We start from the raw sequence: 26,843 nt of genomic DNA, 5'->3' as shown, positions 1-26,843 counted from the left end.
AAAGTTTAGCGTACAAGAACAAAGGGCTAGAGCTTCCCGACATTGAATGATCTTGGGCTTCACCAGTAAAGTAAAGCCCAAATGCGATATCAAGCCTAATCTTAAATCTCTAAACAAAATGAATAACTCTCCCCAGTTACCGATTAATTTAATAGAGTTTATTCTTAAGCTTGTCGTTAAAGTATCGTAAAAAGTGGGAAGCAAAATTGTACAGTAGAATTCGCTTGCTTAGACTACAAGTGCTGGATGTTTACAATGCTATATTTGGTCTACTACATTTACATTGGGCCTAGAACCTAAACGCGACTTAGACTTAGACCTAGTAAATTAATATTTAGCTGCTAGGCCAGCAATATTTACAATATTGAGAACAGCGTTGAGCTGTCCTAGAAGTAGACTGTCAGATTGTTTTCAGATGAGCCCATCGTATCAGATGCGGCCATGAGATTGGAACCAGCTCCGGCTGCACTGCCATTGGCCGTCGTTGAGATGGTTGTCACGCCTCCTGCAACAGCAGCCATCGTCTTGCGATTATTGTTCTCCGGCGTCGTCTGCTGTTGCTGCTGCTGCTGCTGGCCCTGCTGCGAGAGGGAGTCGTGCTCGATTTCGTCCTCCTCATAGAGCTGTCCATTGGCAGAGGCGCGCGATACGATGCCTGGCAAGAAGACTATTTATAGTGAATGCCCTGGGCTTCTGGGGATAAAGGGGGGGTAATTAGACACAACTTACTGCGCACCGTTGCCGCGTAGCTTTCCCTTTGCCGCTCTCGCTCCCGTTCGCGCTCCCGCTCCAACAAGTTGCTGGCACTACTGAGCGCCATGCTGCTGCTGGCGCCGCTGGCCACATGATGCAGCCCGTTGTTGATTGGATTTGCCATAGTGATGTTGCTGCTAGGATGCTTCATATGCAGCACGGAGACACCACCGCTGGTGACGCTGGCGCCGGCGCCGTTGCCCGCCAGCTTTTCGTGCGTCACTAGATTCGCCGAGGAGACGCTACTGTGCGCTTGGCTATGTACACGATTGCGTCCCAGGCTCAGGCCGCCAGGGCTGCTTTTGCGCTGCTTCTTCGAGCGCACAATATAGCAACTGAGTGCCATGATGATCAAGAGAAACAGGCCCACAATCATTCCAAACATGCCCAGCATGCTGTTGTTCCAGGCCGAGTGGGCGAGGGTAAGTCCCTCCATGGTAACGCTCACAGGCACGGAGGTGCTTCTCGGCGGTACACCCGAATCCGTGGCAATGGCAATCAGATGCACCGTAGACTCGTTGAGACTTTGCAGTTGCTCCGGGCGCATATAAATATTGCCCGTCGCATCGATCTCGAAGAGGCCCGCATGCTGCCCACGAAGCGATAGCTCCAGCTTGTCATTGCGATCTCCGTCTGCCGCCTCCACCTTGCCAATTAGTACGCCCTCAAAGGAGTCGGTGCGTGACTGCAGCGACTGCTGGAATCGGAAATTAAATATTTGTTAATTTCATGTGCGCCTCTGAGATCTCAAACTTACGCTCTTGGGCACCATGAACTCGTAGTGTGTCTCGCGGAAGCGCGGTTCCCAGTCGTTGACATCAATCACTTCCAGCGTGACGTCAGCGGAGGTGCTGTTGGTCAGGCCATCGCTGGCTATGACCTGGAACTCGTGTTTGGTCATCTTTTCATAGTCCAACGGCTTGGCTAGCACCAGTTCACCCAGGGAGCCGACGCTAAAGAACTGCGAATTGATTGGATCGGCAATGGTGTACTTCAGATGTTTCCCAGGCTTGTTGGTGGGCAGTGCCAGGATGCGATTACCCACGGCCGTGTCCTCGCGTATGCGCATCACAAAACGCTTCTGGACAAAGGCGAGTGTGCTGAGATCGCTGTGTGTGCCCGGCCGGGTTAGCTGCACTGTGGTCAGGGCGTACCGATCCGGATTGTCTATCTGGGTGGCCTTCACCACCAGAGTGGCGCCGTGCGTAAGATCTGCATAACCAATGGGTGCGAGCAGCGTAATGATGCCGTTGTGCGGATGTACGCGAAAGTATTTCGCGTCCTGGGATTGCACAATGTTGTACTGAATGGGTGCACAGATGCCCTCGTCCTGATCGATGGCTTTCAGTGGTTCGGGACGCATGCGTAACTCGCCGGCGCGACCATCTGCGGGCAGCTCAGCGCTATAGGATTCACGTAAAAACTTCGGATTCTGATCATCCGCATCGGTGATGACCACGCGCAGCAGCGTATCCGAATGTCGTGGTGGTGTGCCCTGATCCTGGGCACGCAACTTGACTGTGAAATTTTGCAGCTGCTCATAGTCTAGTGCCTTTTTCAAAACCAGTGTACCCTCGAGAGGATTGAGAAACTGCACCAGCTCCGCATATGGACCGGGTAGAACCTGATACTCCACCGTGGAGAACGGTCCCGGCTGATCGGCATCCTCGGCACGGGCACCCTGGAGTATGCGTGTGCCCGGCACCGTCACCTCGGATAGGGTCAGCGTGTAGGGTGTGCCAATCCATTGTGGTGCATTATCATTGACGTCCGTTACACGAACATTGACGGGAACAACGAAGCTCTGCAACGAAGAACAAAGCCAGCGAATTGATTGAGAGTTGGGTTCAGGCAAAGATAAACACCTTCAGAGCAAACAATATCCAAGTGCTGGTCAGTGACCCCAAAGCGAGTTCAAAGCGCCAACAGCTAAGGCCTACGGATTCCGGTGCTCCCCTTTACATTGCCCGCCCATAAAACACTGCATATATTTGCATGTTTAGGGTTCTCGAAGCAACCCCCAAAGAACTCCGGAAGTACTAATGGCTAATTTATGGCCACTGCCTGGGCCCAGACGACGAAGCGGCCCAACCACAGGCCGTCGTCCTCGTCAGCACGAAGTGCAAGTAAAAGTTAAGTTGGTTTCTGTTTTGTTGATTCTAAAATTGAAATAGGCGTCGTTGTCTAAAATGTTTTCAATTGTTTATAGAGTACAAGAAATAGCCGCAACTTCTGTATACCTACTCCCAACGCCAATCAGGCTACATGCGAGTGTGAACATTCCGAATCGTGTTTACCCAATTTCATTTAACCACCTCACTTGTACTTGTACTTCGAGATTACGCCCCTTCTGCGGCGGCCCAGCACACGCACACCCAACGTCCGTCCAGAGGGAAGAAAATTAGGCTTCGATATAGGTTAATTGGTTGGCCATTACCAACTGGTCGAGTGCACCGCACGAACGAAAGTTCTGCAGGTGCTGAATGCGGCTAAGAAGTTGATTCCAAGAATCGCCGGGGAGCACCAGATCCCAACCTTTGGTTGGGGCTAATTAAAATGGTCACTAGGTTTCATTGATTGAACCTTTCTTTAATTTTTGTGTTTCTAATTAAATATTGCCAGCTGTGGGACACCCTTTTAGCCTAAAAACAAGTAAGAGGTTTTAGTCGGGAGCTCCCGACTAGGGGATACCCTGAACCCTTTTCTTCAACATCAACTGCATATATATATTCTATTTTAGAAGCTATATGTCAAGTTTGGTGACTCTAGCTCTTATTATTTACCAAAATTGCCCAAAAAACAGGATATCGATATCTTTATCGATTGCTTGGAAACGGAGTAAGTTATCGATTATCGGAAACAAACTCGATCTGCGCGGGAGCTAGGAGCATCTACATCTAAAATTTCAAGTCTCGAGCTCTTATAGGCTCTGAGATCCTTGCGTTCATACATACGGACGGACGGACGGACGGACGGACAGACAAACGGACATGGCTAGATCGACTCGGCTATTGATGCTGATCAAGAATATATATACTTTATGGGGTCGGAGATGCTTCCTTCTGCCTGTTACATACATTTGGATTTTGCACAAATACAATATACCCTTATACCCATTTTTAATGGGTTCAGGGTATAATAAATAACCTATACCTAAGCTCAACAAATTTGATTTGATTTAAAGTTTAATTTTTATGTTTATGTTTTAAAAAACGATTTGGTAATATTGGTTTTATGGATATGTAAAATAGTATCTTTCAAATATAAAATATTCGTTCAAAGGTTGAGGAACACAAGCTACGTACGTTACGTATAGGAGAGCAGGTGAAGAGCTTATTTCATTGTTCTGTACATCCTGTACAGAAATGTTTCTGTATGTACGTATACCGTTTGAAAACTTCCCCCCCTGCGCAGCAAAATAATTAAACGTAATTCTCAATATCGCCTTACTATGCGATTCTCATTAGTTCAAGTAAGACGCGGCTGTATTTTCCTTCGATTATAAGTGTGTGTGTTAACAATCGAATAAACTTTATCTTTGCTATTATTTTTATGCATTCTCTCCATTTTTTTATCTGTCTTTCATTTTATTGCTGATGTTCTTGCTCCTGCTCTTTGTAGAGCTGTCTACTATAAGGGGATGTCCCCATCTTCCTGATAGACACAACTAAAATAACCGTATGTTGGGATATTTAAAGTAAACCAATTAAACACATTTAGATTTAAGGGGTCAAATGCATTAAGAAAAATGAATTTTAAGAGCTGGAAAATTACAAGTATTATTTTTTAAGTCTATATGTAGCACAAGTAACTGTTGCTAATTCCACTTACCGGATCCGTTGAGCGTCTTCGTATACATATGACATTTACATAGATCGACGAGGGTCCTTTTAGACCCTCCTTGTCTAGCTCTACAGATAAAGCCAAATCTTTGGTGCCCGCCACAATCTCCACGGGAGCATTCTTTTCTCTTAGCGACAGATTGATGTCACCAGTGTCTGCGTTGGGATCGCCATTTATGCGCAATTTACCAATTATGGAGCCCACCGCCAGATCTTCAGTAGCTAGAAAACTCTCAGCCGAACCGCCGCCCTCCAGATAACATCTGGAGTCGAGTATCGCTCCTTTTGCGGCTGCAATGAAAATAATAAAAATAGAACAAAGTGAAAATGTGCAAATCGCATTCTACTCTCTCCCTTTCAGCTTTGCTCCATTTTCTCGTTCGCAAGCAATTTGCGAGCTTAAAGTAAATTGTAACGAAATCGCATCAGAGCAGGTCCAGTGTGTTACACTGTCCAACGGCGGACATGTTTGTTCGTACTTTCGATGCGCTCTACTAAGCTTCCGTTTATCTCTCACTCTTTACCAAACGGTTCGCTGCAATTTGGATGTGGCGGCTGTCTGCCAAATCCGAGCGATGTTGGCAGGCATGTTTTTGGTTTGTTTTGAAGACCGCCACCTGCCAGTTCAAGTAGATATACGACTACAAACGTGTAGATTTTGAACTGACCGCCCGGCAACTGCATGAATCATGGACTGAGGATGCGCTTGCATTGTCTCTGTCTTTGCCTTTGTATTTCCGGTCAAGTTCCAGTCTTTAATTGTGTTACTGTGCATTGAGTTCATTCAGCAATTTTCATATTTACTTGCTTTCATATAAATTGCTTTTGTCTAAGTCTGTTTTAGTCTATATGCAGCTTAATCGTTGGTTCGTGTTTTAATTAAATAAATTGTGTGCATTTGTGGCAGCGCCAGTTCGAAAAGTTGGCAGCGCCACTCAAGAAATGGCTATATGCTAAAATAACTGTCAATTGTTAGTTTGCGTTTGTAAACAAACAATGTTCGGCGTTGCCATATGGTATTCATTGGCATGCAAAGACGGCAGCACTGCAAAAACTAAACAGTTAGATCAACAGTAGAAAATGCATTGCGTATGGCAAACTTTTAAAAGTGTTAAGAGAGTTTTAAGTTTATAAAAACGCATATGAGTTTAAAATTTGGTCTTTAACTAACAATACTAGTATACATATGTGCATTCTTTATTTCATATAAACTCTTTTTGATCAATTTTTATGTTTGTACTTTTACGAAACGCTATGTACATATGTATATATGTACATGTGTTCGAGAACATGACATAACACCTTTTCGTAATTACAACTTACGAAAATTAATTAAAAGAAAAATACCAGAGCTGTGCAGTTGTTTCGCATAAAGTGTTCCGGTTATTTTGGAAAAACTAGTTCCTCTGTCTTCGTAAATACATACATACATATGTATGTGTTATGTTTTTGAACAAAAACGTTCTGGTAAGCGGTTTCAAGAGCAAAATGCTAGGGTTCAGCATATGACCCTGACGAGAATTTCTCTTTATACATACATATGTATGTATGTATGTGTCTGTACAAAAGCTGTGGACACATCTGACTGGTGGCGGATGATATACTGACAGCTGTGGTGAAATCTTCTAGCTCGTTTTTGTCTCGTCTCAGTTTCAAGATCTTTATTGTAGGTTAATTGTAATGGCATTGGGCAATGCGTACGATAATATCGTATGTAGACTTTCTTTGACAATTAAATTAAATTTTGTAAATCAGTTAAATTGCCAGTTGAAGTTATATTTTCAGATTTATTTTAAATAAGTTAATGTTTAAAGATATCGTGATAAATCACGTTTGCTCAAATCACTTTCATAAGAAAATGGAAAGTGCTTTTATAGGCAATACGTGTGATCTTATAATGTTATTTTATATCATTATCATGAAATGTAGAGAGAAAGTCTTTTAGTTCTCCACCAATCTAGATACGACCATTAAACTGATACAATTTAGGATAGAACTATTTGTAAAACAGGAATGTGATTTGATATGTTTAAATTCACTTTCGATTTAGATAAACGACAGACATTATAGTTTTAATTAGTAGCTCGTAAGAATTGCATAACTGCATAACATAAGCTGGGACCATTAATTAGTTATACATTTTGTGTAAAGCAAAACTAATTGGAGTCGCCACAAAAACATTACTAACTCTTCCACCAGAGGGTTCAAATATCTGAAGCGTAAATCCGCGAAAGCAGTTGGATATAAAATCGAGAGCATTTTCATTGCCCGAAAAGTCATTACATAAACTTCAAGTGTTTGTTTTTTTTTTCGCAAAGAGTTGGCGCATAATAAAGTAACTAAACGAAAGTGACTACAAAATAAATAAAACAGACAAATTCGGGCAAATATGCATGTACATATATGAAAAGCCGCCTACAATAAATATTATGAATACATTTGCGCAAGAAGCAGCAGAAAGAGAGCAAGAGAGAGAGAGAGAGAGAGAGAGATAGAAGAGTTTTAGTACTAGAGAAAGAGACACACTTGGTTAGATGGGCAGGGAAAAGTTTCAAAGTTACAAAAACAAAAAAAAAAATAAAAAAATAAATAACAAAGTTCAAAAAACAAATTTGTACACCATAGTTGTATGCAATCGGGTTTTGTTTTGGGTTTCTTTGATCAATTTTCGTTCAGCTTGATGATTTTGATGAAAAATGAAATGTTTCGCTCGACGTATATTTGAAACTGACTTTTGGATTTGAATGTATGTAACTCGTGGTTGTTGTGGTTGAAATTGCCGTAATCGTAATCTTGTTGCTGTCTCTGATTGTCGACGCAACTCCATAAGTTCTATACGGCTAAACAAGATAAGCAGACGCAAATTTCGCAATCAATTTGTGGCACAGGTCAAGCCGACGAACCGGCAAAGACAAAGGCTGTGACAATGCCATTAAAGAGTTTGTAAACTGGCCGAGATTCTACAGTTCTTCGCAATCAGTGATGTATGACAATGTAATGAACCGAAATTAATGCACTGAATAGAACTGAGAAACTGGAACAGTTGGTAAATAACTTTAACTTTAAGAACAACTTAATGGCCGCTCCGGTGCCCGAATTGTGTTCGAGTGGAGCTCTGCTCCAGAAAACGCTCCAAACGCTATTTGCATAGTCGTAGACCCCCCATTGAAGAGCTCTGTTTACGTTTCGTTTATCCGTAAGTCACGTAAATACTTTTATTCGTCATAAATCGTTGGACCAGAACCGCCAGCCGCCGTTGACGTGTTTTCAGAGTCTTTAGTTTATATTGTTTCTTGTGTAGCTTTTCCCTGCTGTAAATTTATAGAGTCTGCACGACGTCATTTACCTTTTGGAATTTCACTATTTTGCAGTTTGTTAGTTTTTACTTATAAGGTTACATGCGGCTAATTGCTTTGTTTGTACGGAAAACAAGAGTAACGCACAAATTCCAGCAATCAACTTCCGAAATGTCAAAAACTGAAAAGAATTTGCTGCTAATTTTGAAAACGAGAGCACTTAAAATATATTTTCTGTTCAAGTTGTCAACTTACCACAAGCAATCCAAGAAATTCCACAAATTGTATAGCATAAGGAATAAAGTTTTATCCACATTTTGTGCGCTGGTCTCGTACTGAACTTTCAAATCGAATTGTATATGTATATACTTGAATATCTTAAAGCACCATAACCGAAACTTCTGGGATCATACGGGTCTTTCCTTAAATTGGCTCAGCTTATAATTGAGCATAATTCAGGCAATTTCGAGGGACTTTATATTGCATATATTTTATTGTAATTATGTTGTAAACTTCACACTTTTGCTGGCTTTTTCTATTTATATGTATGTACGTAATAGTTGTTGTTATTACCCTTTTTCGCATATCCTACATTCACGTTCACATTACATTGTTTATTTGCTTTGATTTCTGTTCGTTTTCACACGAGTTCTTTTTCAGTCCCTTGGCTGCTTTACAATTCCATATCACCGATGTGCTATAAACGTTTTACATGTGGAATTTATGCGCAGTTCGTTTTTGTTTCAAGTCTTATTCCGCACCTGCGATGATTACCAAGGTATATAGTTATAAATTGGGTCTGTAATGTGATATGACCTACAAAGTGTGGGAGGGCTGCGCTAAACGCCTGTCAGCCTGCTGGATAGATAGAGATAGAGATGAGAAGAGAGATAGAGACAGAGAGAGAGAGAGAGAGAGGGAGAAACGTCTAGATTATTACAAGATTATTAGCCAGACAAAACATTTTAGCACAGAAACCAAAGCAACTGGAACATTAGCCGACCTCCCAACCGCCCAGCAGTTCTTCTTGGCTTGTGCCACAAATGTCGCACACATGTCAACCGAGTTGTTCTTGGTTTTTCATGGTGCTTCTCTTGGTTGGTTGCCACCACATTGGCTTTGTTGTTCGCAGTCGCAATTGGCGGCATTTTACCTAACAGTCACTTATTGTCTGGCATTTGTTGCTGTTTCCTTGGTTCCGGCATGCCCGCATATTTCTGTGCTATGTACAAACATTTTTGCCGCCACTCGGCACCCAACAGCAGGAGACTTGGCCAGCAGCGCTTCCTTATGCCACCTGACCGTTATGTGGCCACCAAAACTGTGGCTGCAAATACCTCGCTGGCCGTTGGCGTTTGGCAGTTTAGGCGAAAATGAAAACGCTTTTGACCGGAAGTCGCGGAAGCGCACGTTAAAAGTCATTCACCTGGGTAAAACCCTATTTGCATTTTCCCATATATGCAGCGGGTTTTCGTATATAACACACAGTCCCTGGACAACAAGATTTCCCATCAGATGGTGTCCAAAGGATTGAATTGAGTTTAGCAAAGGAATTAGTTGTCGCAAAAGGGAGTAAAACAGTTTTGAAACAAATCGAATGAAAATCAAGCTCAAAAGTAGATGATTAATTCAAATCACTTTATAGACCCAAATAGGGCCCCTTTAGCCCTCCCCGTTGGGTCGAAGGACTGGTAAGAGTCATCTAAGTTGTCTACAAGCAATTGGTCTGTCATTTTTTGAAGAACTTTGAAATTTACTCATCATCAATAGAAAACACAAAAAAAAAATCGGACTAATATGTATTATTTATAGAAAATAAACATCGAATTTACTCTCAAATATTTCGAAAGATGCATCTGTATTTAAAAATGCGTTAACTTAAGAGTTATTATAATTGTTTTATTTCACAATCATTATTCGTTAAGGATCTGCATTCTTGCTTCAATTGTATTAACTTTCAGCTTTATTTATTTTTGTTTTAAACTTCGTTAGATTTGTGCACAAATAAGGCTTATATCCAGAGTCATTCGCTGCGTAGCGTTGCGCGTTTAGCTACTCGAACTACACATGCAGCCACATCACGCTCCGAACACAAACTGATTTTCCATAATGTTGCCAAAGCAGGGAATGCCCCCTAACAACCGGGCAGAGGCAACATACAACAGCAACAGCCTGTAATGCCGGTGCGTTTGCCTCAGTTGTTGTTGGCCATATACCCTATACTATGAGGAGTACATATATGATGAGCGTCGGTTGCGTCTGAAGACTCTCTGGGTCTGGGTTGTATGTTGCATTTTTGCTGTTGCTTTTGCTCGATTTAGCTGTTGTTGTTAGTGTGTTGAAAATGTTTCCACATCACTCGTCAAGCGTTTCCATTTGAGCTCTTCATAAAAAACAACAAAAAACGTAAGGAACAAAAAAAAAAAACAGCAACAACAACAAGAAATGTTGGCTGACAGTGGTTGAAAGCAGATACTATGACTACCATGGCGACTACGCGCACGCGCCCATGCTCAGATGCCCAAATTGCGACGCTCAATGGGCCAGTCTGTATGGAGCTGTGAGCTGGTAGCTGGGATTGCTGCTTATAGAGGGCACAAGCTCGCACTTCTTTTCGCTGTCTATAGACTTTTTTAGTGTTCGACTAACCCTTAGTTTCGGATTCACCTGTATCTTCCGTTGTCAAATAAGCCGCTGCGTTGCGCTTGACTGAGCCGGCACTTGGAACCCCTATGACCAGGGAGAGGGCTTTTCGACTAGCTCTCTGTTTACATTGCAATTTCTCGCCTTGGCAACCAAGGCGTCCTGGCCATTCCCGAGCCGGTGTGTTGCTCCTTTATGTGCATGTGCCATGACTCAGTGACATTGCATTTGCATGCCGTTAATTGCTGTAATTCGAACTGGACGATGACGGGTTCTCCACACATAATTGCGCTGCGTTGGCTGGGAGCTCCCCTTTAAGCAGTTATATACTTTTTTATGTCAAAAGGAACGTTTTCCTGTACAGTTTCTTGTTGGCTTTACATAGTTTTAAGTGGTTTTTGGGCCATGCTTTCATTCGATTGTTCTCAACGGTTTTTGCTTTCCTCGAGTAGTGACAGGCAACACTTTTGACTTTTGACTTACTTTATGGCTAGCGGGTCGATTATGCTTGCTTTATTGAGCTTTAAATAAGTACTTCTGGAATTTTTAACATGTCAAAGGTTTTAAGGGTTGTGCAGGTTATTTTACACCTACATGACTGGACTGTATGTGCTTAATTATTGCTGTGCTACAATCAGTAGATCCCATATTTACTTAAAATGCCTTTAAAAAGGAATATTTTTTTTGGCACTTCCCAGGGCGTTTCATTAAAGGATTTTTGCTTAAATTGGTAATCATTTCAACTTATGCATTAAAATCAGTTCAATACTTTAAATTATTTACGTAAATAATAATTTTGCTAAATTTCATGTGCTGCTCTATAGCTCTGTGTGGCTGCGCTTGTTGTATAAACGCTCGCAGAGCCGCGCTAGAGCCTGCGATACTTCCAACCGATACTCATCCTGGCTGTGTGCGAATCTGTTGCGCATGGTGAGCAGTGCATGTCGCAGAGCCGCACTTTGTGACCAGAGTGGTTGGCACAGACTGTTGGTGTTCTCTAGCGCATCTGTAAATTGTTCCACCACCTCTGGTTGGTCCAGAAAGTGCACATAATCCTTGCTGAGCACTGCCTCTAGGGCGGCACAATATCCGTGTGATGGTAGCCACGACTCAAACTCTATAAGCACATATTGCGCCAAAGTTGAGACGGCATCCGACGACTCTTTGCTAGCTTCGATCACAAATCGCTTCTCTAGAACCAAGTCGCTAAGCAGTGTAACCACTTTGGCCTTAGTGCGCAGTTCTATCTCTGTGCTGCGCAGGACACCAATCAGTGCCTTTGTGCCCGAGGTGGACAGGATGCGCTGCTGAGCCAATGGAAACTTGCGCAAAAGCGCACCAAACGCATGCATGGCCGAGGAGATTTCTGAACTACTGGTTGAGGACATGAGGATTTGCGCCAGATGTGAACCGAAATTGCGTTCAAAGACCTTAATTTGCGCCTTGGGATTGTTGCCGGCCAGGGCGCCCAAAACACGCATCGCAGAAACGCGCAAATCTGTGTTGGTATCGTTCACCACAATTGGGAGGAGGACATCGTCCAGCCCACCACTATCAATAAAAACGAGAGCATTGTCAATCTGATGCAGCAGATACTCAAGATTCTCCAGAGTATTCAGCTTGGCCTTCAGCTCGGACTCAAGGGGCGTTTTGCTAAAATTTCGATATTGTTCTATCAGCTGAACGATCAGCTCGCCGTCAGTGCGAAAGTTCTTTTGGAAATCCTTATAGGCTTTGCGCAGCTCCGCATAGCTGCGATCTTGCTTCACCTTGCGCACCGACTCCTCAATGATGTCCGCCTTGTACTCCAGCGACAGCGGTTCATTTGCCGATCCTGCATCGTCGTCGCCGGATTGATTCTGAATTGCAGTACTACGTTCGCTTTCATCCAGTAACTTGGCTTCCTTAAGGCCTGTCTGCAGATTAATGCGCACGTGTAGTCCCTTCGGTATGGCTTGACCTGAAAGATTATTGCCATTAATGGTAGTCCAATTGATTGGTACACGTAATAAAAACCTTCGGCTACCACCTGCCATTCATCTGTGGCAATGAATTCGGCGGTTTTGTTTACATGCTCTGATGATGACACTTGCAGGCAGCCGAGCGCCAAGACAGCGGCTATTGTTGCGTATACGATGGAAGTGTGCATTTTTTCTGATTCTAATATATATACTTTAGTCCTGAATATAATCTCGACTAACTATTCTGCGGTTATTCCGGCTTTCGTAAAACGTCGACATGCCGCCAGTGTTGTATAGTGATATGTTTGAAGCTGACGTATCGATAGCAGTGTTATCGATGTGTCAGCGAGACTTATTTTTAATAGTCTGGCTACGCCATGGCTACCTTCAAGTACTTTTCTTAACTGTCTGGCCAACACATATTTGATATCCGTTATAATAAAATTCGTTTGAATTGCATACAAACATAGAAGCCAAGCATTTAGTTTTACACTTAATTTGTGTATTTATTATATCAATTAAGTACCATGTCAAAGTCATGACAACGAATTAAAAAAACACACTTGTACAATTATTGCTTAGTGTCACTTTTCATCTGTTCCCAATGTGATTAAACTGGTTTCCTTTAGTACTAGAAATGTATATCAGTCATTCTGTACGTCACTAGCATATTGTATTAATATTAATGGCTTCTCTAATACTATAAATGTATGCAAATGAATTCATATTTCGAGCGTCAATATCAATAAAACACGGGCGACTTTACATAAATGATTTGGCAAATTTTTGTTTTGTTTTCATGTCTATTAATTGTAATCGACGATTCCATCAAATGTAAACTACGAAAGCGTCTCGGAATTTGTTCCCTAAACAAAATAAATGCCAAAAACTGGAAAAATATATGCGTATTTATATTTATTCAAATATGTATGCATATGAAGTCATATGGCTGTGGCGCCAATTGGAGGTGTAAATAAACAAATTGCAGGCAATGTTTTCATATTTCTGGCTACAGGTGTACAATATGCTAAATACCGATGACGAATGGCCGAAGACTTCAGCAATATTTGCCAAACGTATGAGGGAACTTTATGTTTAAACGTCGCATGCCAGAAGTTTGAAAGTGAGGCCATAAAATTCACAACTTGTGCGACAACTTTTTTTGCTCTTGCTAAATTGCCAAACCAGTCTGTCACCCACTATCGTTAATGATTATATTTATTTCTAATTGCTGCCGTCGGTGGGGAGTGCGGGCTTCTAAATAGATCTGCTCTTTGATGATGATCACTCGAAACGGAAATTCCTCAACTTGTCTGCGATTTGGCCATTGTTAAATAGCTAATCACCTTGAGCTGTTACGAACACACGTTTTGTTAGTTTTCTGCATGCTTAGCTTTGGCAAATGATTAGCTGATAAATAACTGATAGAGTCTTTAGCTGGTTCCATCTAATGACTTCTTGAAGCTAGAATAGACTCTAGCACTCTCTACAAATTATCTAAATGCTCTGCATGATGTCAGCTTAATTAACTGTTGAAAAAAAGCATTTAACATGCATGTCAGAGCATTTAACACTTGCCAAATTTCAGATGAAACCCCAAGTGAGCCTCTCACCGTATCCCTTATCCGAAATGCATCGCTGATGTCAACGCAAATACTAAATATATATATATATCTATATATTTATATTTATATAGTATGTGATTTATTTGTGTTTTGTCATTGCCATGGTTAAGAACAATGCAAAAGGCAGACAATAATATTGACATTTATAGATCTTCATGCACATATATATAACAATCGGTATATTGGTATTCAATAACATGTATATCAAACATGTTGAGTCTTTTTAATAAGGTAGCTGTAATTGTGAACAATTTAATTGAAATTAATAAGTGCAAAATTAATTTTACATAAAAGTTGCATAAACAACGCACGGTAATTTGCTTTATTAATAATTTCTAAAAATTGTAAGTATTGTATAGTTTTTTACCGACCATTTAATTTATTTGCCATTGAATTTCTGACATTAAATATTTCCATAGAGTCTTCTCTAAAAAGACACTAAAAGTTTAGAAAATAAGATAAATCGATTTAATGTATAATTATTTAACTAATTTAATTATACTTAATTGTGGTCTACGCTTTAGCCTCAATATGGATGTCAAAAAAAAGTACATTAAACAATCGAATATAATTGATAGGATTTGATAAAAAGCCGCCTGTTTTAAATGATGGTTATTCATAGTGTGACAATTTTGTTGTTCTCTCTCTTGTAAAAGCAGGGTATTAGCAGTTCGGCGTTAACTACTAATGCCATTAAAGACATTTAAAACTAGCCAGCGAAACGGGCATTAAAATGTATAAAATCACTTTTGATTTTGTCGCTGTTTTGTTTGTTCTTATGACACTGCGGGACCTGTTAATAATATTAATTATTAATATTCTTGTCATCGTTGCTATTGTTGTTGTTGTTGTTCTTCTTCTTGTTGTTGTTGTTGTTGTCGTCGCCAGCGCGTCGAACTGCGAATTCTCTATCATGACGATGAGAAGCCCGAAGCCAAAATCCGCAACGACAACGACAACAACAAAAAAACAAAACAAAACAAAAAAAAAGCAATGCGAAGCGAGACAAGCTAAGAATGAATAAACTATTTAATGTATTGGCTGAATCTGACCGGTGGTCGCTTCAGAGCGAGCTCTGAAAAAAAGTCTATAAATGGCTGCGTTTGTCCAGAGCCAATTTACAGTTTAGCATTGAACTTGGTCGGGAGTTCGCGGAAAGCAGCGCGCCCGCGTCGTAGCCGCCAAATATTTAATTTCTGCATTCAGTTAAAAGAGTTTTAAGTGTCCGTTTCGCATAGTATAAAGATGCTCCTGTCGCTGTGCTCTGCTTTGCTGTTCGGCCTGGCACTAGGTGCCAGTGGCGCCTCCAATTTCCGTGAGTCCAGCACGAGTGCCAGTGCGTCGAATGAGTTTTGATTTCGCTTTGGCATCTTTTTAGCTGCTGAGCTGCCCCGTTGCCATTATGGCGACACCGACTGCATCATCAATGTGTCTCACAGGCTGATCCGTCAATATGCGCGCACGGGCTATGCGCCCGCGGCCTTTCCACAGGTGGAGCCGTTCCTGGTCAAGCGCTTTGACATCTCGGATGGACGCACCGGCTCGCTGAGCCTGAAGCTCAACTTCCGCGATGTCAACGTGGAGGGTTTGTCTGGTGTTAAGTTTGACAGGGCCGTGTAAGTAGCCGAGTATGACATATTTGTAGCTATATATTATAATTGATCTGACTATATATTATTGACAAACGCAGTGGGTTTGGCACAAATCCGGCCAGCAGCAAGTTTGAAATGTACGGCTCCTTCCCCAAGATTGTGCTGCGTGGCAAGTACCTTGCCGATGGACGTATCCTAATCTTGCCCATACGCGGCGATGGCGATGCTGATATTACCCTGCACAATCCCAAGTTTTCGGTTAAGTTCAAGCCGGGCACACAGTCGCGCAACGGACGCACCTATCTGAGCGTGGACAAGCTCAAGGTGCTCGTGGAGCCACAGAAGTAAGTTGAGAGCAGATCAAAGGTTATAGCCGATTAACTGCAAATTGTGTGATCCTTGCCAGAATGAACATAAAGCTGACCAATCTCTTCAATGGCGACCAAGCGTTGGGCAACAATTTGAACCAGTTCCTGAACGAGAACTGGTCCGAAGTCTGGAGCGAACTGCAGCCCTCGGTGCATGTCGCCATTTCGGATATTATGAAAAACATCCTGGCCACACTGTTCAAGCGTTTCGCTTACGAGGATCTGTTTTTGGAGGACTAAAGCGCCGCGCCCTGAATGTGACAGACCTTAATATAGACGTAGATTTAGGTCTTTAGCTATTAACGTGTACGTGTACGAGTATTTTTCTTCACAAACATATTATTCGATGGACTGTTTGCTGCTCAGGCAACACTTAAATACTTAAGTAAAGATTTTAGCTTAACAAATAATTAATAAACAAACATAATAATTGATATTAACAACATTGCCTATATAAGTACATTGGTTACGGGTCAAAGGGCTAAAAACTAGTTGTGCAAATGAAGAGTATCTATATTTGTATATATTAGGCCAACTATTATTATCTATCTATTCAGCTCAGAGACTGAAGGACTTGCTGAACCAGAAGCAAATCTAGTTTATCTTTGATCTTTGACATTCTCCCGTTCGTCTTCCCCTTATTTCTTCTTAAAGCCATTTTCCTCTGTTGTTATTTGCTAAGCATATACATTTCTATATAGTGCGGAGCATTCTTACTTGGTTTGTTTTTGTTTTGACCAAACATTTCCGCAAAGTTGTCGCATAAATGTGGCCAAAGACTTGGGAGCCAATTCACGTGATTGGCCACATTTGCATACAAATACGACGAGCACATTTCAATTTAAATCTCAACTCACTCGACGACAAGTTTTCACAATGTTTTTTATTGTTTTTTTTTTTATTCATTGATTTATTTATTTTTAGTGCAATCTCGCTGAGCTGCACTTGTAAGCAATCTGTCGGCTAGCTATAAATATAGATACGTATAAATAAAAGATACAAAAACCGCTGCCAAGTTCAAGTGCAGGCAACGGTAAACGGCCAAAGTTGGGGCAACTGATAGCCGGTTTACCTTGGGGCTATGCGCAAAATCTTCCATGTAAGTCGCCCGAGTCAGTCAACTGTTCGATGGATGCTTATTATATGTATGTAAGTAAGTGTGCACTATAATCAAGTTGAGCAGCTTTTTTATGTTGTCATTTATGATGATGTTGTTTGGGATCAGGAGGCTGGTTCGAGTACAAAGGTTAACTGGACAATCGAGTGGACTATATATTTAGCTTTGCCTTAGTATATGTATAGTTAAAAACGAGAAAGAAAGGCTATCTTTGGCACGCCGAAGATCTAATACCCTTGCAGACCCAACCTTTTTATAATGCCTTTAGTGCTTTGCCCGTATCTAAGAAGCACAGGGAAAATAGTTAATGCCGAGTTTGGTCAAGATATCTTGATGAACAAAATGTTTTTTCATACAAAAACTTAATTTTCGACCGATCGTTCCTATGGCAGCTATATGATATAGTGGTCCGATCTAAATAGGATTTTGCATATATATGAGGAGCATAGTAAAACTAATAAATGCCGACTTTGGTCAAGATATCTTGTGACAAAATGTTTTTCCATACAAAAACTTAATTTTCGACCGATCGTTCCTATGGCAGCTATATGATATAGTGGTCCAATCCAGCTGGTTTTGACATATGTGCTGCGTGCAACAGAAAGAGGGACTTCTGCAAAGTTTAATTAAGATAGCTTTAAAACTGAGGGACTTGTTCGCATAAAAGCAGACAGACGAACAGACGGTCAGACGGACAGACGGACATAGCTATATCGACTCGGCTGTTGATGCTGATCAAGAATATATATACTTTATGGGGTCGGAGATTTTTCCTTCTATGCGTTACACATTTCACGACAAAATTATAATACCCTCTGCAAGGGTATAAAAAGAAGCTATTTTTTTGAGATCATTTCCATTACCAGAAGGGGACTCCCCCCCCCCAAAAAAGTTGCACCGTCATGCTGTTGGCTACTTAATGCGAAACTCGTTTTAGTTTTATGTCGGGATGATATACACACAAAATGGGAAGTGTTTGTTTGATTGCCAGACAGTATGTTGTACATAAAAAAGTGAGTTTGGTTCTTGTTGTTCGCTGTTTGGTCACAATTTACAATTTACAAGTACTTTGAGCTATTCATCTTGCTGGACTTTTGCCAGCACGATTAACTTTACACCTTAATTTCTAAGTCAGAGCATTTAGAGGTTTTTACCAAGAGTTTCTTCAATTCTGCTATCTTCTTCTTCTATCTTTTATAAACAGTAGCAAAATAAATCGGAAATATTTATATTTTATAAAGTATTATTACAAGTAATAAGGAAATATATTTGACGAACCTTCGATGTTGACTGCAATTTCTTGACTAATATCAGTGCGATGTTAGAGAAGCTCCTTAAAACACTGACAAGCCTCGTGCTTTTAATACATCAATTATATCTAATTAAATAATTAAGGCATTAGAGTACAGTGTGTAAGAGTACACTGGGAGATGAATTTTTAACTTCTAATATTAGATTTAAATATAAGCAAAATTATACCAAAGCCCTTTATTTTGGTTATATTTAATTGGTCTGGTCCTTACTAAATTTGGATATTTCTTTCGTTTAAATAAAATATCTAAATCGATATGAAATAATGTCTGAAACTTCGGGGTACTATTCTATGATTTGGAGAGCTCTAAGCTACAACTCGTATCAAATTGACTCATTCTTTTCTCTAAGTGTGTTTTTGATATGAAATGAGAGCATTCATTAAAATGCTGATACTACCATGGCTGTCAATAAGGCTTAATGTTAGTAAATTAATCTTTAGATCGCCCTTAACAGCTCCAAATACGAAAACTATATAATCACTATGATTGAAACAGGTTATATTTGTTTACAGGGTTGGAATAACTGGAGACATACGAGATGCTTAGTGTATTTCATATTATAACATGTTGTGTAATATGTTTCGGTTAATGTGCTACAATTGACTTAGGCACTCCACTAGTATAAAAGCTAAGAAACACCCGAGAAATAATTTAGTTGCTGCGGTGATTTCATTTGAGTAACTTTACAAATTAGATTGCCTTGTGAAAATGTCGCGAATTATTTTCATCGTCGTACTCTGTTCAGTTCTCGCGGTGCAAGCCGAGTTCCGTAAGCAAGGATCATTAATCCTAAATGATCCCTTCTTAATTTTACCAATCCATAGCTGCTGATCCCAAGCCTTGTAAATATGGGGATTCCGGGTGCATCGTGAAGATGATTAACTATTTGATCAGGGAAAAGGCAATGCAGGGCGACCGTGATTTTAATTTGGTGAAACTTGATCCTCTGCCAGTGGCCAAGATGAACATAAAACAGGGAGCGGAAAGTCCAGTCAACATTGATTTAACGTTTAAGGATAACCAACTTCTCGGTATAAGCACAATGAAGTTCCGTAAAGTCAAGTAAGCTGAAAACGAAATCATAGAACTTATGAAATCCAAGTAAACAGCAATGCATTATTTTGAACGCAGAGGTTTCGGTAAGGATATTGCCAAAAAACACGAAATTCTGTTCAATGCGGGTAAGCTATCCCTGGTAGGACCCTACAACATCAAGGGCAAGGTCCTCATACTACCCATTAGCGGTACTGGTAAGAGCAACATGACATTGGGTAAGCTTCATTATAAACGAAATACAACAGACAAATATCAATTAATGTTCTCATTAGTCAATTGTGATATTGTGTTAAGCTTTACGGGCAAACCATTTGAGAAGAATGGCGAGACCTACATGGAGGCATCCAATCTGAAAATTACAACTAAGCCCGACCGCATGTATTACTACTTCACCAATCTGTTCAATGGCGATAAGGCCCTGGGTGACAATATGAACGCGTTCCTCAACGATAACTGGGAAGCCATATTTTTGGAGGTGAAACAGTCGATGGAATTAGCATTCGCGGGTATATTCCAAACAATTATTACGGATGTCTTCTCAAAGTATCCTTACGCAAAGTTCTTTGAGGAATGAATGCCATTCTATTGCCTATTTTGTTATTCCCTTTTTTTTTTATATATTTAAATAAAGAGCATTTTAATAAAACAATAAATTCGCCCGTTAAAAAGGGTTTACTATTGAATTACAACGATCCGCTAACATTGAATTACTCGGCGACAATTGTTGACCTAGCTGTGAAATATAATTGGCAGCCTTAGATTCATTCATTAGAAAGTTGAAAATAAATATTTAATCAAATTGCAGGTAAACAACTCGTTAATTAATTAGTTGCAATTATCATTTATCGCCATTTGAATTATGGTTATTAACTCAACTGAACGATTCACTAATTGAGCTGTAGTTCCACCCTGGTATTGTCTATATATGCAGTTATGTTCAGTGCTGCTAGCTTTTGAGAGCCAAAAATAGCTAGTTTTAACTGGAAAATCGATGTTGATTTTTTAAACAGCTTTAAAAGTATCTATATATTATTGTTTTAGAGGTTGACTAACTTTTTATACCCTGAACTTTTAAAAATGGGTATAAGGGTATATCTCAAATAGAATATATATATGCATTTGATGTTGGAAGAAGAGGGTTCAGGGTATCCCCTAGTCGGTAGCTCCCGACTAGCACCTCTTACTAGTTATTTTTGAATTAAATATATTTTTAATGACGCTTAATCTTGTCTTAACCGTTCCAAAGTATTCCAAAATAATTGGAAGTGATGTATCTAGAAAACGCCATACATATTTGAGAACACTCGACGTATTTTCCTAAATCAGCCTCTAAGACAATCCAGATTTTTTTTTAACCTAATCGCCTGTCTGTCAACCAAAATAATTTACAAAGGTTATTTTAAATAAATTTCAAGTATTCTCTACTTGAGATGTTCTAAATTCATGCATATAAAATGACGCGAAATAAATCGTCGCAAGCCGCTTGCTATTCAGCTTATGTTAAAGATTATATTTATAATATTTTTTGAATTATAATCTAAATAATATAATCGACATATCAAGACCAGGGGTAAGCGTGAATCATTCAGATATCGTGGAAAGTCTAGCATTTAAAATAGTGAAGTAGACAGCGTTTAATAGTATTGCATAATTTTAATCATTTTATTTATACTTTTATCGAGCTTTTTAAATTTCTGTTGCCTATTTTTGTGGTACCTGATTTAAGAATAGAAAATACTAAATGCCGCCCGAAATAATGCTGTGAATTTTTAAATTTAAGCTTCTCACAAAATGCTTAGATACACAAATAAGTTGGACTAAATTCGAATTATACCTTTTATACATTTTGATTCTAGATCCTAGCCCTTCCCCAAGTAGTCGCTAACGCTTCGTATTCTATTTTGAATGCAAAATTTTTATGGTGGCCTAACGCTTGGATAAATCAGATTCGATCCTTTAACTATAATTGTGAAAAGGAATTTAACAATAAAGAGTGACCTAGTCGGGAGGGTCCGAATACCAAACATGCTGGCATATATATGCCAAACATTTAAACATTTAAACGTATATATATATAGATCCATAATATTTCACTATTTGGATACCTTCTCCGTTCTCCAAGTTGAAAAAAAATCACTTTTAGATTTATAATCTTGGGCATTCGTATTTATTATTATTTAATAATTTATTAACTCATTATTTATCTCGGAGATTATAAATGTTAGAGACACTTGCTTTGCTAAGTAGACTAAGTAGATATTAAAAAAAAAAACAGGCTTTTGATATCGATTCTTATCGATTTTAAGAAAACAGGGCAAGTTATCGATAATTTGAGATCGTCGTGTACAAACATATGGACGGACAGACGGACAGACAGAAATACGGACATGTACAGGTCGATCGGCTATTAATGCTGAGTTAGAATATATGTATATACTTCCTATATATACTCATTATTTTGTTCAGAATTTACTTCAATTTACCCTTTTTACTCTTCTTCAATGGGTGCAGTGTACAAAAATAGTCGTTAAGTATAAATAAATATTCTCGTTTAATAAAACAAGTGCAGAAATAATAAATAACACTCACAGTATTACGAATTATTGAACTGACTACCTTTGTGTTTTTAGCTTATAGATGGTTGCAAAAGTTATCAGAAATATTTAAATATAATCCAAAAGTGATATATACGAATATATTTTTTACCGATTGCACTCTTTCCAGAACCTCCGATGTAGACCGCTACTTGCCAACTGAAATTAATATGATGTTAGAAAAACTCCTGCAATAATTATTGAATTGGCAACTGGGTGCTGTAAACACATCAATTAGATTCAATTAAAGAATTAAAGCGGTACACGAGAGTAGTTTGCCCCGACTCACCTAGACCATAATTGGTAAATTGTGATGCCGCACGGAATTGATCCATCTTCTGTTTTTCTGGAACCCATAACAACGATAAAGGCAGCATTAAGTTCCTTCCCAAGGCACGGGGAAGTCTAAAATTATTAAAACTAGATAAAATTCATCAGAAATATTTTGAACTCCTACTTTACTAAATGATTCCTGAAACTGTTGGAAAATCTCACCCCCAAGAATGGAATATTCTGACAAAAGTTTGTATGCAACTTTTTTGTTTACCATCCGATCGGCCTTAAACTCATTATCAAAGATCTTTGTTCAAAATAACTTGAGGGGTGTTCCACACTTTTTTGTAAAATTCATTCTTCCTTGCTGGAAATGTCGGTCAAAGGTTTTGTGCGTAAGTATTCTGGTTCAAATTAATTTACAAGGTTTTTTAAAGAGTACAAGAGCACAGAGTACATACCTATTCGGTGCAAAATGCGAATTAACGATCTTTTGAATAATTTTTTAATAATTACGTTTTTACGCGATTTTGGGAATTTCCACAATTTTGCTTACCATCGGATCGTCTTTGCACTCATTTCAAAGATCTTTGTCAAATAAATACGTTTATTTTTTTCAAAATCCGTCGCTCTTGGATGGAATTGTGGGTCAAAGGTTTAATGAATTAAATTTATATTTTGGCTTCAAGATTCTTATTAGAATAAAATGGGCAGAAATCGTTTATTCCAACTTTCGATTCCTTATACGATGGAGTTCAAACATATTATTAAATATCTATGAAAAATTTAATTTTATAGCTGGAGTTCGGGATAGTATCAGTAGATTTAAATTGTACTTCGCCGAGAATTGTAAAGGTTTATATAAAATGTAAGGCATAAAACCTGGCACGGGCAAGGCCGGGAAATTGCTGGTAAATTAAAACAAAAATTAAATTAAATGGACCCATTAAATAGTGCTACTATTTTTTACTAGACTGTCAATAAAAATTAAGTGCTAGTAAATTAATCCAAAGACCAAATACGAGTACTATATGTGCTTATATAATATATGATTAAAACAGGTTCTATTTGTTTACGGGGTAGGTTATTCCTAATGCTCAAAGCATCTAATTTTGTTAATGTGGCTCAATTGACTTAGTTATCCTACTAGTATAAAAGCTAAGAAACACTCGAGCAATAACTTAGTTGTTTCAGTACATTCATTTGAATACGTCTTTAATTTATATTGCATCGTGAAAATGTCGCAAGTTGTTTTAATCGTCGTACTTTGTACAGTTCTCGCTGTGAGAGCCGATTTCCGTAAGCAAGGATCGTGAATCCTAAATGATCCCTTGTTCATTTTACCAATCTGTAGCTGATGATCCCAAACCTTGTAAATATGGGGGTTCCAGGTGCATCGTGAAGCTGATCAACGAGCTGATCAGCGAGAAGGCAACGAAAGGCGCTCCTGATTTCAATTTGATGAAACTTGATCCTCTGCCAGTGCCCACGACGAACGTTAAACAGGGCGAGGACAGTCCAGTCAACATTGATTTAACGTTTAGGGATAACAAAGTCCACGGTATAAGCACAATGAAGATCCGTGAAGTCAAGTAAGAATGAGATGAAATCCAGTTTACTAGCATCTCATTATTTCAAATGCAGAGGTTTCGGTAAGGATATGACTCAAAAACACGAACTGCTATTAATTGCGGAAAAAGTATCCCTGGTGGGACCCTACATAATCAAGGGCAAAGTCCTCATACTACCCATTAACGGCGATGGCTTGAGCAACTTGACATTGGGTGAGTTTTATTATAACCGAAACAGAATAGACAAATATCAATTAATGTTCTCATTAGTCAACTGTGATATTGCGTTAAGCTTTACGGGCAAGCCACTTGAGAAGAATGGCGAGACCTATATGGATATAGCCAATCTGAGACTTACGACCAAGCCCGAGCGTTTGTATTACCACTTCAGTAATCTGTACAACGGTGATAAGGCCCTGGGTGACAATATGAACGCGTTTCTCAACGATAACTGGGAAGCCATATTTTTGGAGGTGCGTCAGTCGATGCAATCCGCATTCGCGGAAATATTTCGAACAATTATCACAAGCGTCTTCTCAAAGTATCCTTACGCTAAGTTCTTTGAGGAATGAATGCCATTTTAGTGCCTATGTTAGTTGTTCTGTTTTATAAAATCGATAAGACCTAGCCTGCGGCATTTTAAATAGATAAATGTTAAAATAAATCATCCCGTTGACAAACGATTACTAGAATAATTACAGCAATCCACTAATATTTAATTACTCGGCGGCAATTGTTGACCTAGCAGTGATATATACTTGATAATCTTGGATTCATTCATTGGAAAGAGGAAAATAAATATTAATTCATCGAATCGCAGATAAGTAACTCAGGAATTAATTAATTGCAATTATCAGCGTCTGGTGAGTTATCGCCGCATCATTATTATTACTGGCAAAGGCTAGTGCTGACGGCTTTAAATAAGCAAATTAGCTAGTTTTCTGCTGCTGGTTTCTGAAGAAGCTTAAAAAATTAACTTGCTTTCGTTGGCTTAGATATCTGTTAAGTATTATAAAAATAAATTATATACATATTAACTGATGCTCAGTTCATAGCTCCAAGATAATTTCAATTTAACTTTTTGCATGTGCGTGGAAGAAAGCTAAACATATTTGTAAAAAAATGTTAACTGGCAGCACTGATAAGAAGTGCTGCCAATTACCGCAAAAAATTAGTTGGCAAGGTAGTCCATTGGGTTTCGAAATGCGGAAGGCTGCCTAATTCTACGGAGTTTTCTTTGAAGCATTTGGAAAGGTACAAGGCTTGTTTGTACAAATTATTTTGCGTTTACACTTGAAATAGCTACAAAATCATCTATTTTCGTGCAATGCTTGAACTCTAAATAATCCATTCAGGCAGGTATCCCGAAGCTTCTGCCTAAATTAAATAAATACCAAAAAGTTTTCGACATAACTTAAATAAAAGCTCTTTAGATCAGCCAGAATACAGTCTCCAAGGCTAACCAAATCTAGCTAGAAAACAGCTGAAATTTCAGCACTGCTCATAAAACTAAGATATATAAGAGAAAACTAATACAATCGCTAATTCAGTTGTTTGATTCATTAATTCACTGATTTATTAGCCGACAATACTTAACCCCGTAAAATATAACCTAAATAAACCAATTGAGAGATCGTGATTAGTAAACGCTTGAAAGTATTGGATTCACATTTAATTTATTTTCTTATTGGACTATTTTCATTCCTGTTGTCTATTTCTGTGGCGGATTTAAATATCGGGAAATTAAATGCAGCCCAAAACTATGCTGTATACTTTTAAAAAGAAGTGTCATAAAAAAGCGGCGAGTTTTGCGGAAGAAGATATATTACATTTAAAGTTGGTTTATTTTTGTAACAGTCGTTACTTTTACTGATGTATTTCTTTCTTACTCTTTCCTCAAATGTGGACAATTGGTGGAAAAGCGGTTGTTGTCCTAATTCAATCCACTTCAAGCTAACCTGCACATATCTATATAAATCACTTTTAAGATTCATAAATTTGCATAAGCTAAAAAGCTGCTTAGATTTGAAGAAAGTTGGCATGGATAAGGCTGGCTAACATCTGTCAGCACATATAAATGAGAACTTACAAATCAAACCTGGTGTAACTAGATTGAATAGTCTCTGACAGACGAAAAAGATTGCATCGACTCGGCTACTTACTGACTCATCAAGAATATAAAGTCGACTCGGGAATGCCTTGATCTTGTACATTTTGATTCTGAAACCTAGCATAGCCCCAGTACACGAGAATGCTTTGTCAACTGGAAACAAGGAATTCAGTAATAAAATCGCTACAGTTTACAAGCTGCAGTCAATTAAGATCTCTTAAATAGGTTAAAGGCGAAGGGAGTTCCCAACAGTATGCCGAAGAGTACATACACTTCATGCTAGTTAATTTTGCTCCTAAGCCAAGACGTTTCATATTCTAATTTAAAAGAAAGATTTAAATAGTCGTTTTTATGGTGCTTTAACTCTTTGGTAAACCAGTTCAAAGCTGATTCGAGCCTTTGATTAAAATCATAAAAAGGCAATAAAAATATATTAGTCAAACGTGGTAAATATTCTCGTTAATTCAAGCAAGTGCAATAGACCAGAAACAAAGTAACACTTTGTTTCGGATTAACAACAACTTCAGTGCAAAGGGCATATTGAAAACTTTATGAAAACTATTTTTCCAACTCACACGCTTAGTTTTAAGCCAAGTAGCATAAAAAAAGCCTAATCTAATGATACTCTGTAGTAATTTCTGGAAATCTAAATCTATTCTATTCTCAAATTAGCAGAACATTTGTGAAACAGAGTTTATATATTAAGAATTGTTAGTTTTTGATGCTCAT

The 26,843-nt window shown here is 39.1% G+C and overlaps 5 protein-coding genes across 9 annotated transcripts; 3 read left to right on the top strand and 2 right to left on the bottom strand.

Moving 5' to 3' along the window:
- Positions 1 to 184: 184 nt before the first annotated feature.
- LOC115766101 (protocadherin beta-12) lies at positions 185 to 8,538 on the bottom strand. Of its 5 annotated transcripts, none has more exons than XM_030709916.1 (5): positions 8,147 to 8,538; positions 4,585 to 4,886; positions 1,511 to 2,557; positions 730 to 1,450; positions 185 to 667 (listed from the first exon to the last, which is right to left on the bottom strand). In XM_030709916.1, exons 1-5 carry the CDS (start codon positions 8,205 to 8,207, stop codon positions 387 to 389), a joined length of 2,412 nt encoding a protein of 803 aa, XP_030565776.1. In that variant the 5' UTR covers positions 8,208 to 8,538; the 3' UTR covers positions 185 to 386. The 5 variants fall into 5 exon arrangements, with proteins under 5 accessions (XP_030565776.1, XP_030565777.1, XP_030565778.1 ...); XM_030709917.1 differs by having other exon boundaries at positions 730 to 1,447; XM_030709918.1 differs by having other exon boundaries at positions 185 to 655; positions 8,147 to 8,536.
- A 2,461-nt stretch (positions 8,539 to 10,999) lies between these two features.
- LOC115766162 (nucleotide exchange factor SIL1) lies at positions 11,000 to 12,789 on the bottom strand. The gene is made up of 2 exons (XM_030710004.1): positions 12,551 to 12,789; positions 11,000 to 12,494 (listed from the first exon to the last, which is right to left on the bottom strand). Exons 1-2 carry the CDS (start codon positions 12,681 to 12,683, stop codon positions 11,353 to 11,355), a joined length of 1,275 nt encoding a protein of 424 aa, XP_030565864.1. The 5' UTR covers positions 12,684 to 12,789; the 3' UTR covers positions 11,000 to 11,352.
- Positions 12,790 to 15,207: 2,418 nt separating this feature from the next.
- On the top strand, positions 15,208 to 16,487 carry LOC115766198 (protein takeout). Its single transcript, XM_030710047.1, has 4 exons — positions 15,208 to 15,435; positions 15,499 to 15,736; positions 15,811 to 16,056; positions 16,119 to 16,487. The coding sequence occupies exons 1-4, from the start codon at positions 15,366 to 15,368 to the stop codon at positions 16,318 to 16,320; spliced, it is 756 nt and encodes a 251-aa protein (XP_030565907.1). The 5' UTR covers positions 15,208 to 15,365; the 3' UTR covers positions 16,321 to 16,487.
- Positions 16,488 to 19,164: 2,677 nt separating this feature from the next.
- On the top strand, positions 19,165 to 20,217 carry LOC115766199 (protein takeout-like). Its single transcript, XM_030710049.1, has 4 exons — positions 19,165 to 19,279; positions 19,335 to 19,572; positions 19,642 to 19,781; positions 19,839 to 20,217. Exons 1-4 carry the CDS (start codon positions 19,219 to 19,221, stop codon positions 20,138 to 20,140), a joined length of 741 nt encoding a protein of 246 aa, XP_030565909.1. The 5' UTR covers positions 19,165 to 19,218; the 3' UTR covers positions 20,141 to 20,217.
- A 3,424-nt stretch (positions 20,218 to 23,641) lies between these two features.
- LOC115766147 (protein takeout-like) lies at positions 23,642 to 24,988 on the top strand. The gene is made up of 4 exons (XM_030709983.1): positions 23,642 to 23,732; positions 23,788 to 24,025; positions 24,078 to 24,217; positions 24,275 to 24,988. The coding sequence occupies exons 1-4, from the start codon at positions 23,672 to 23,674 to the stop codon at positions 24,574 to 24,576; spliced, it is 741 nt and encodes a 246-aa protein (XP_030565843.1). The 5' UTR covers positions 23,642 to 23,671; the 3' UTR covers positions 24,577 to 24,988.
- The last annotated feature ends 1,855 nt before the right edge of the window (positions 24,989 to 26,843 follow it).

Source organism: Drosophila novamexicana, unplaced genomic scaffold (assembly GCF_003285875.2).
Source record: "Drosophila novamexicana strain 15010-1031.04,08,12 unplaced genomic scaffold, DnovRS2.1 tig00001062-arrow-arrow-pilon, whole genome shotgun sequence".
NCBI classification, from domain to species: domain Eukaryota; kingdom Metazoa; phylum Arthropoda; class Insecta; order Diptera; family Drosophilidae; genus Drosophila; species Drosophila novamexicana.
This window is presented reverse-complemented; position numbering and strand designations above follow the sequence as displayed.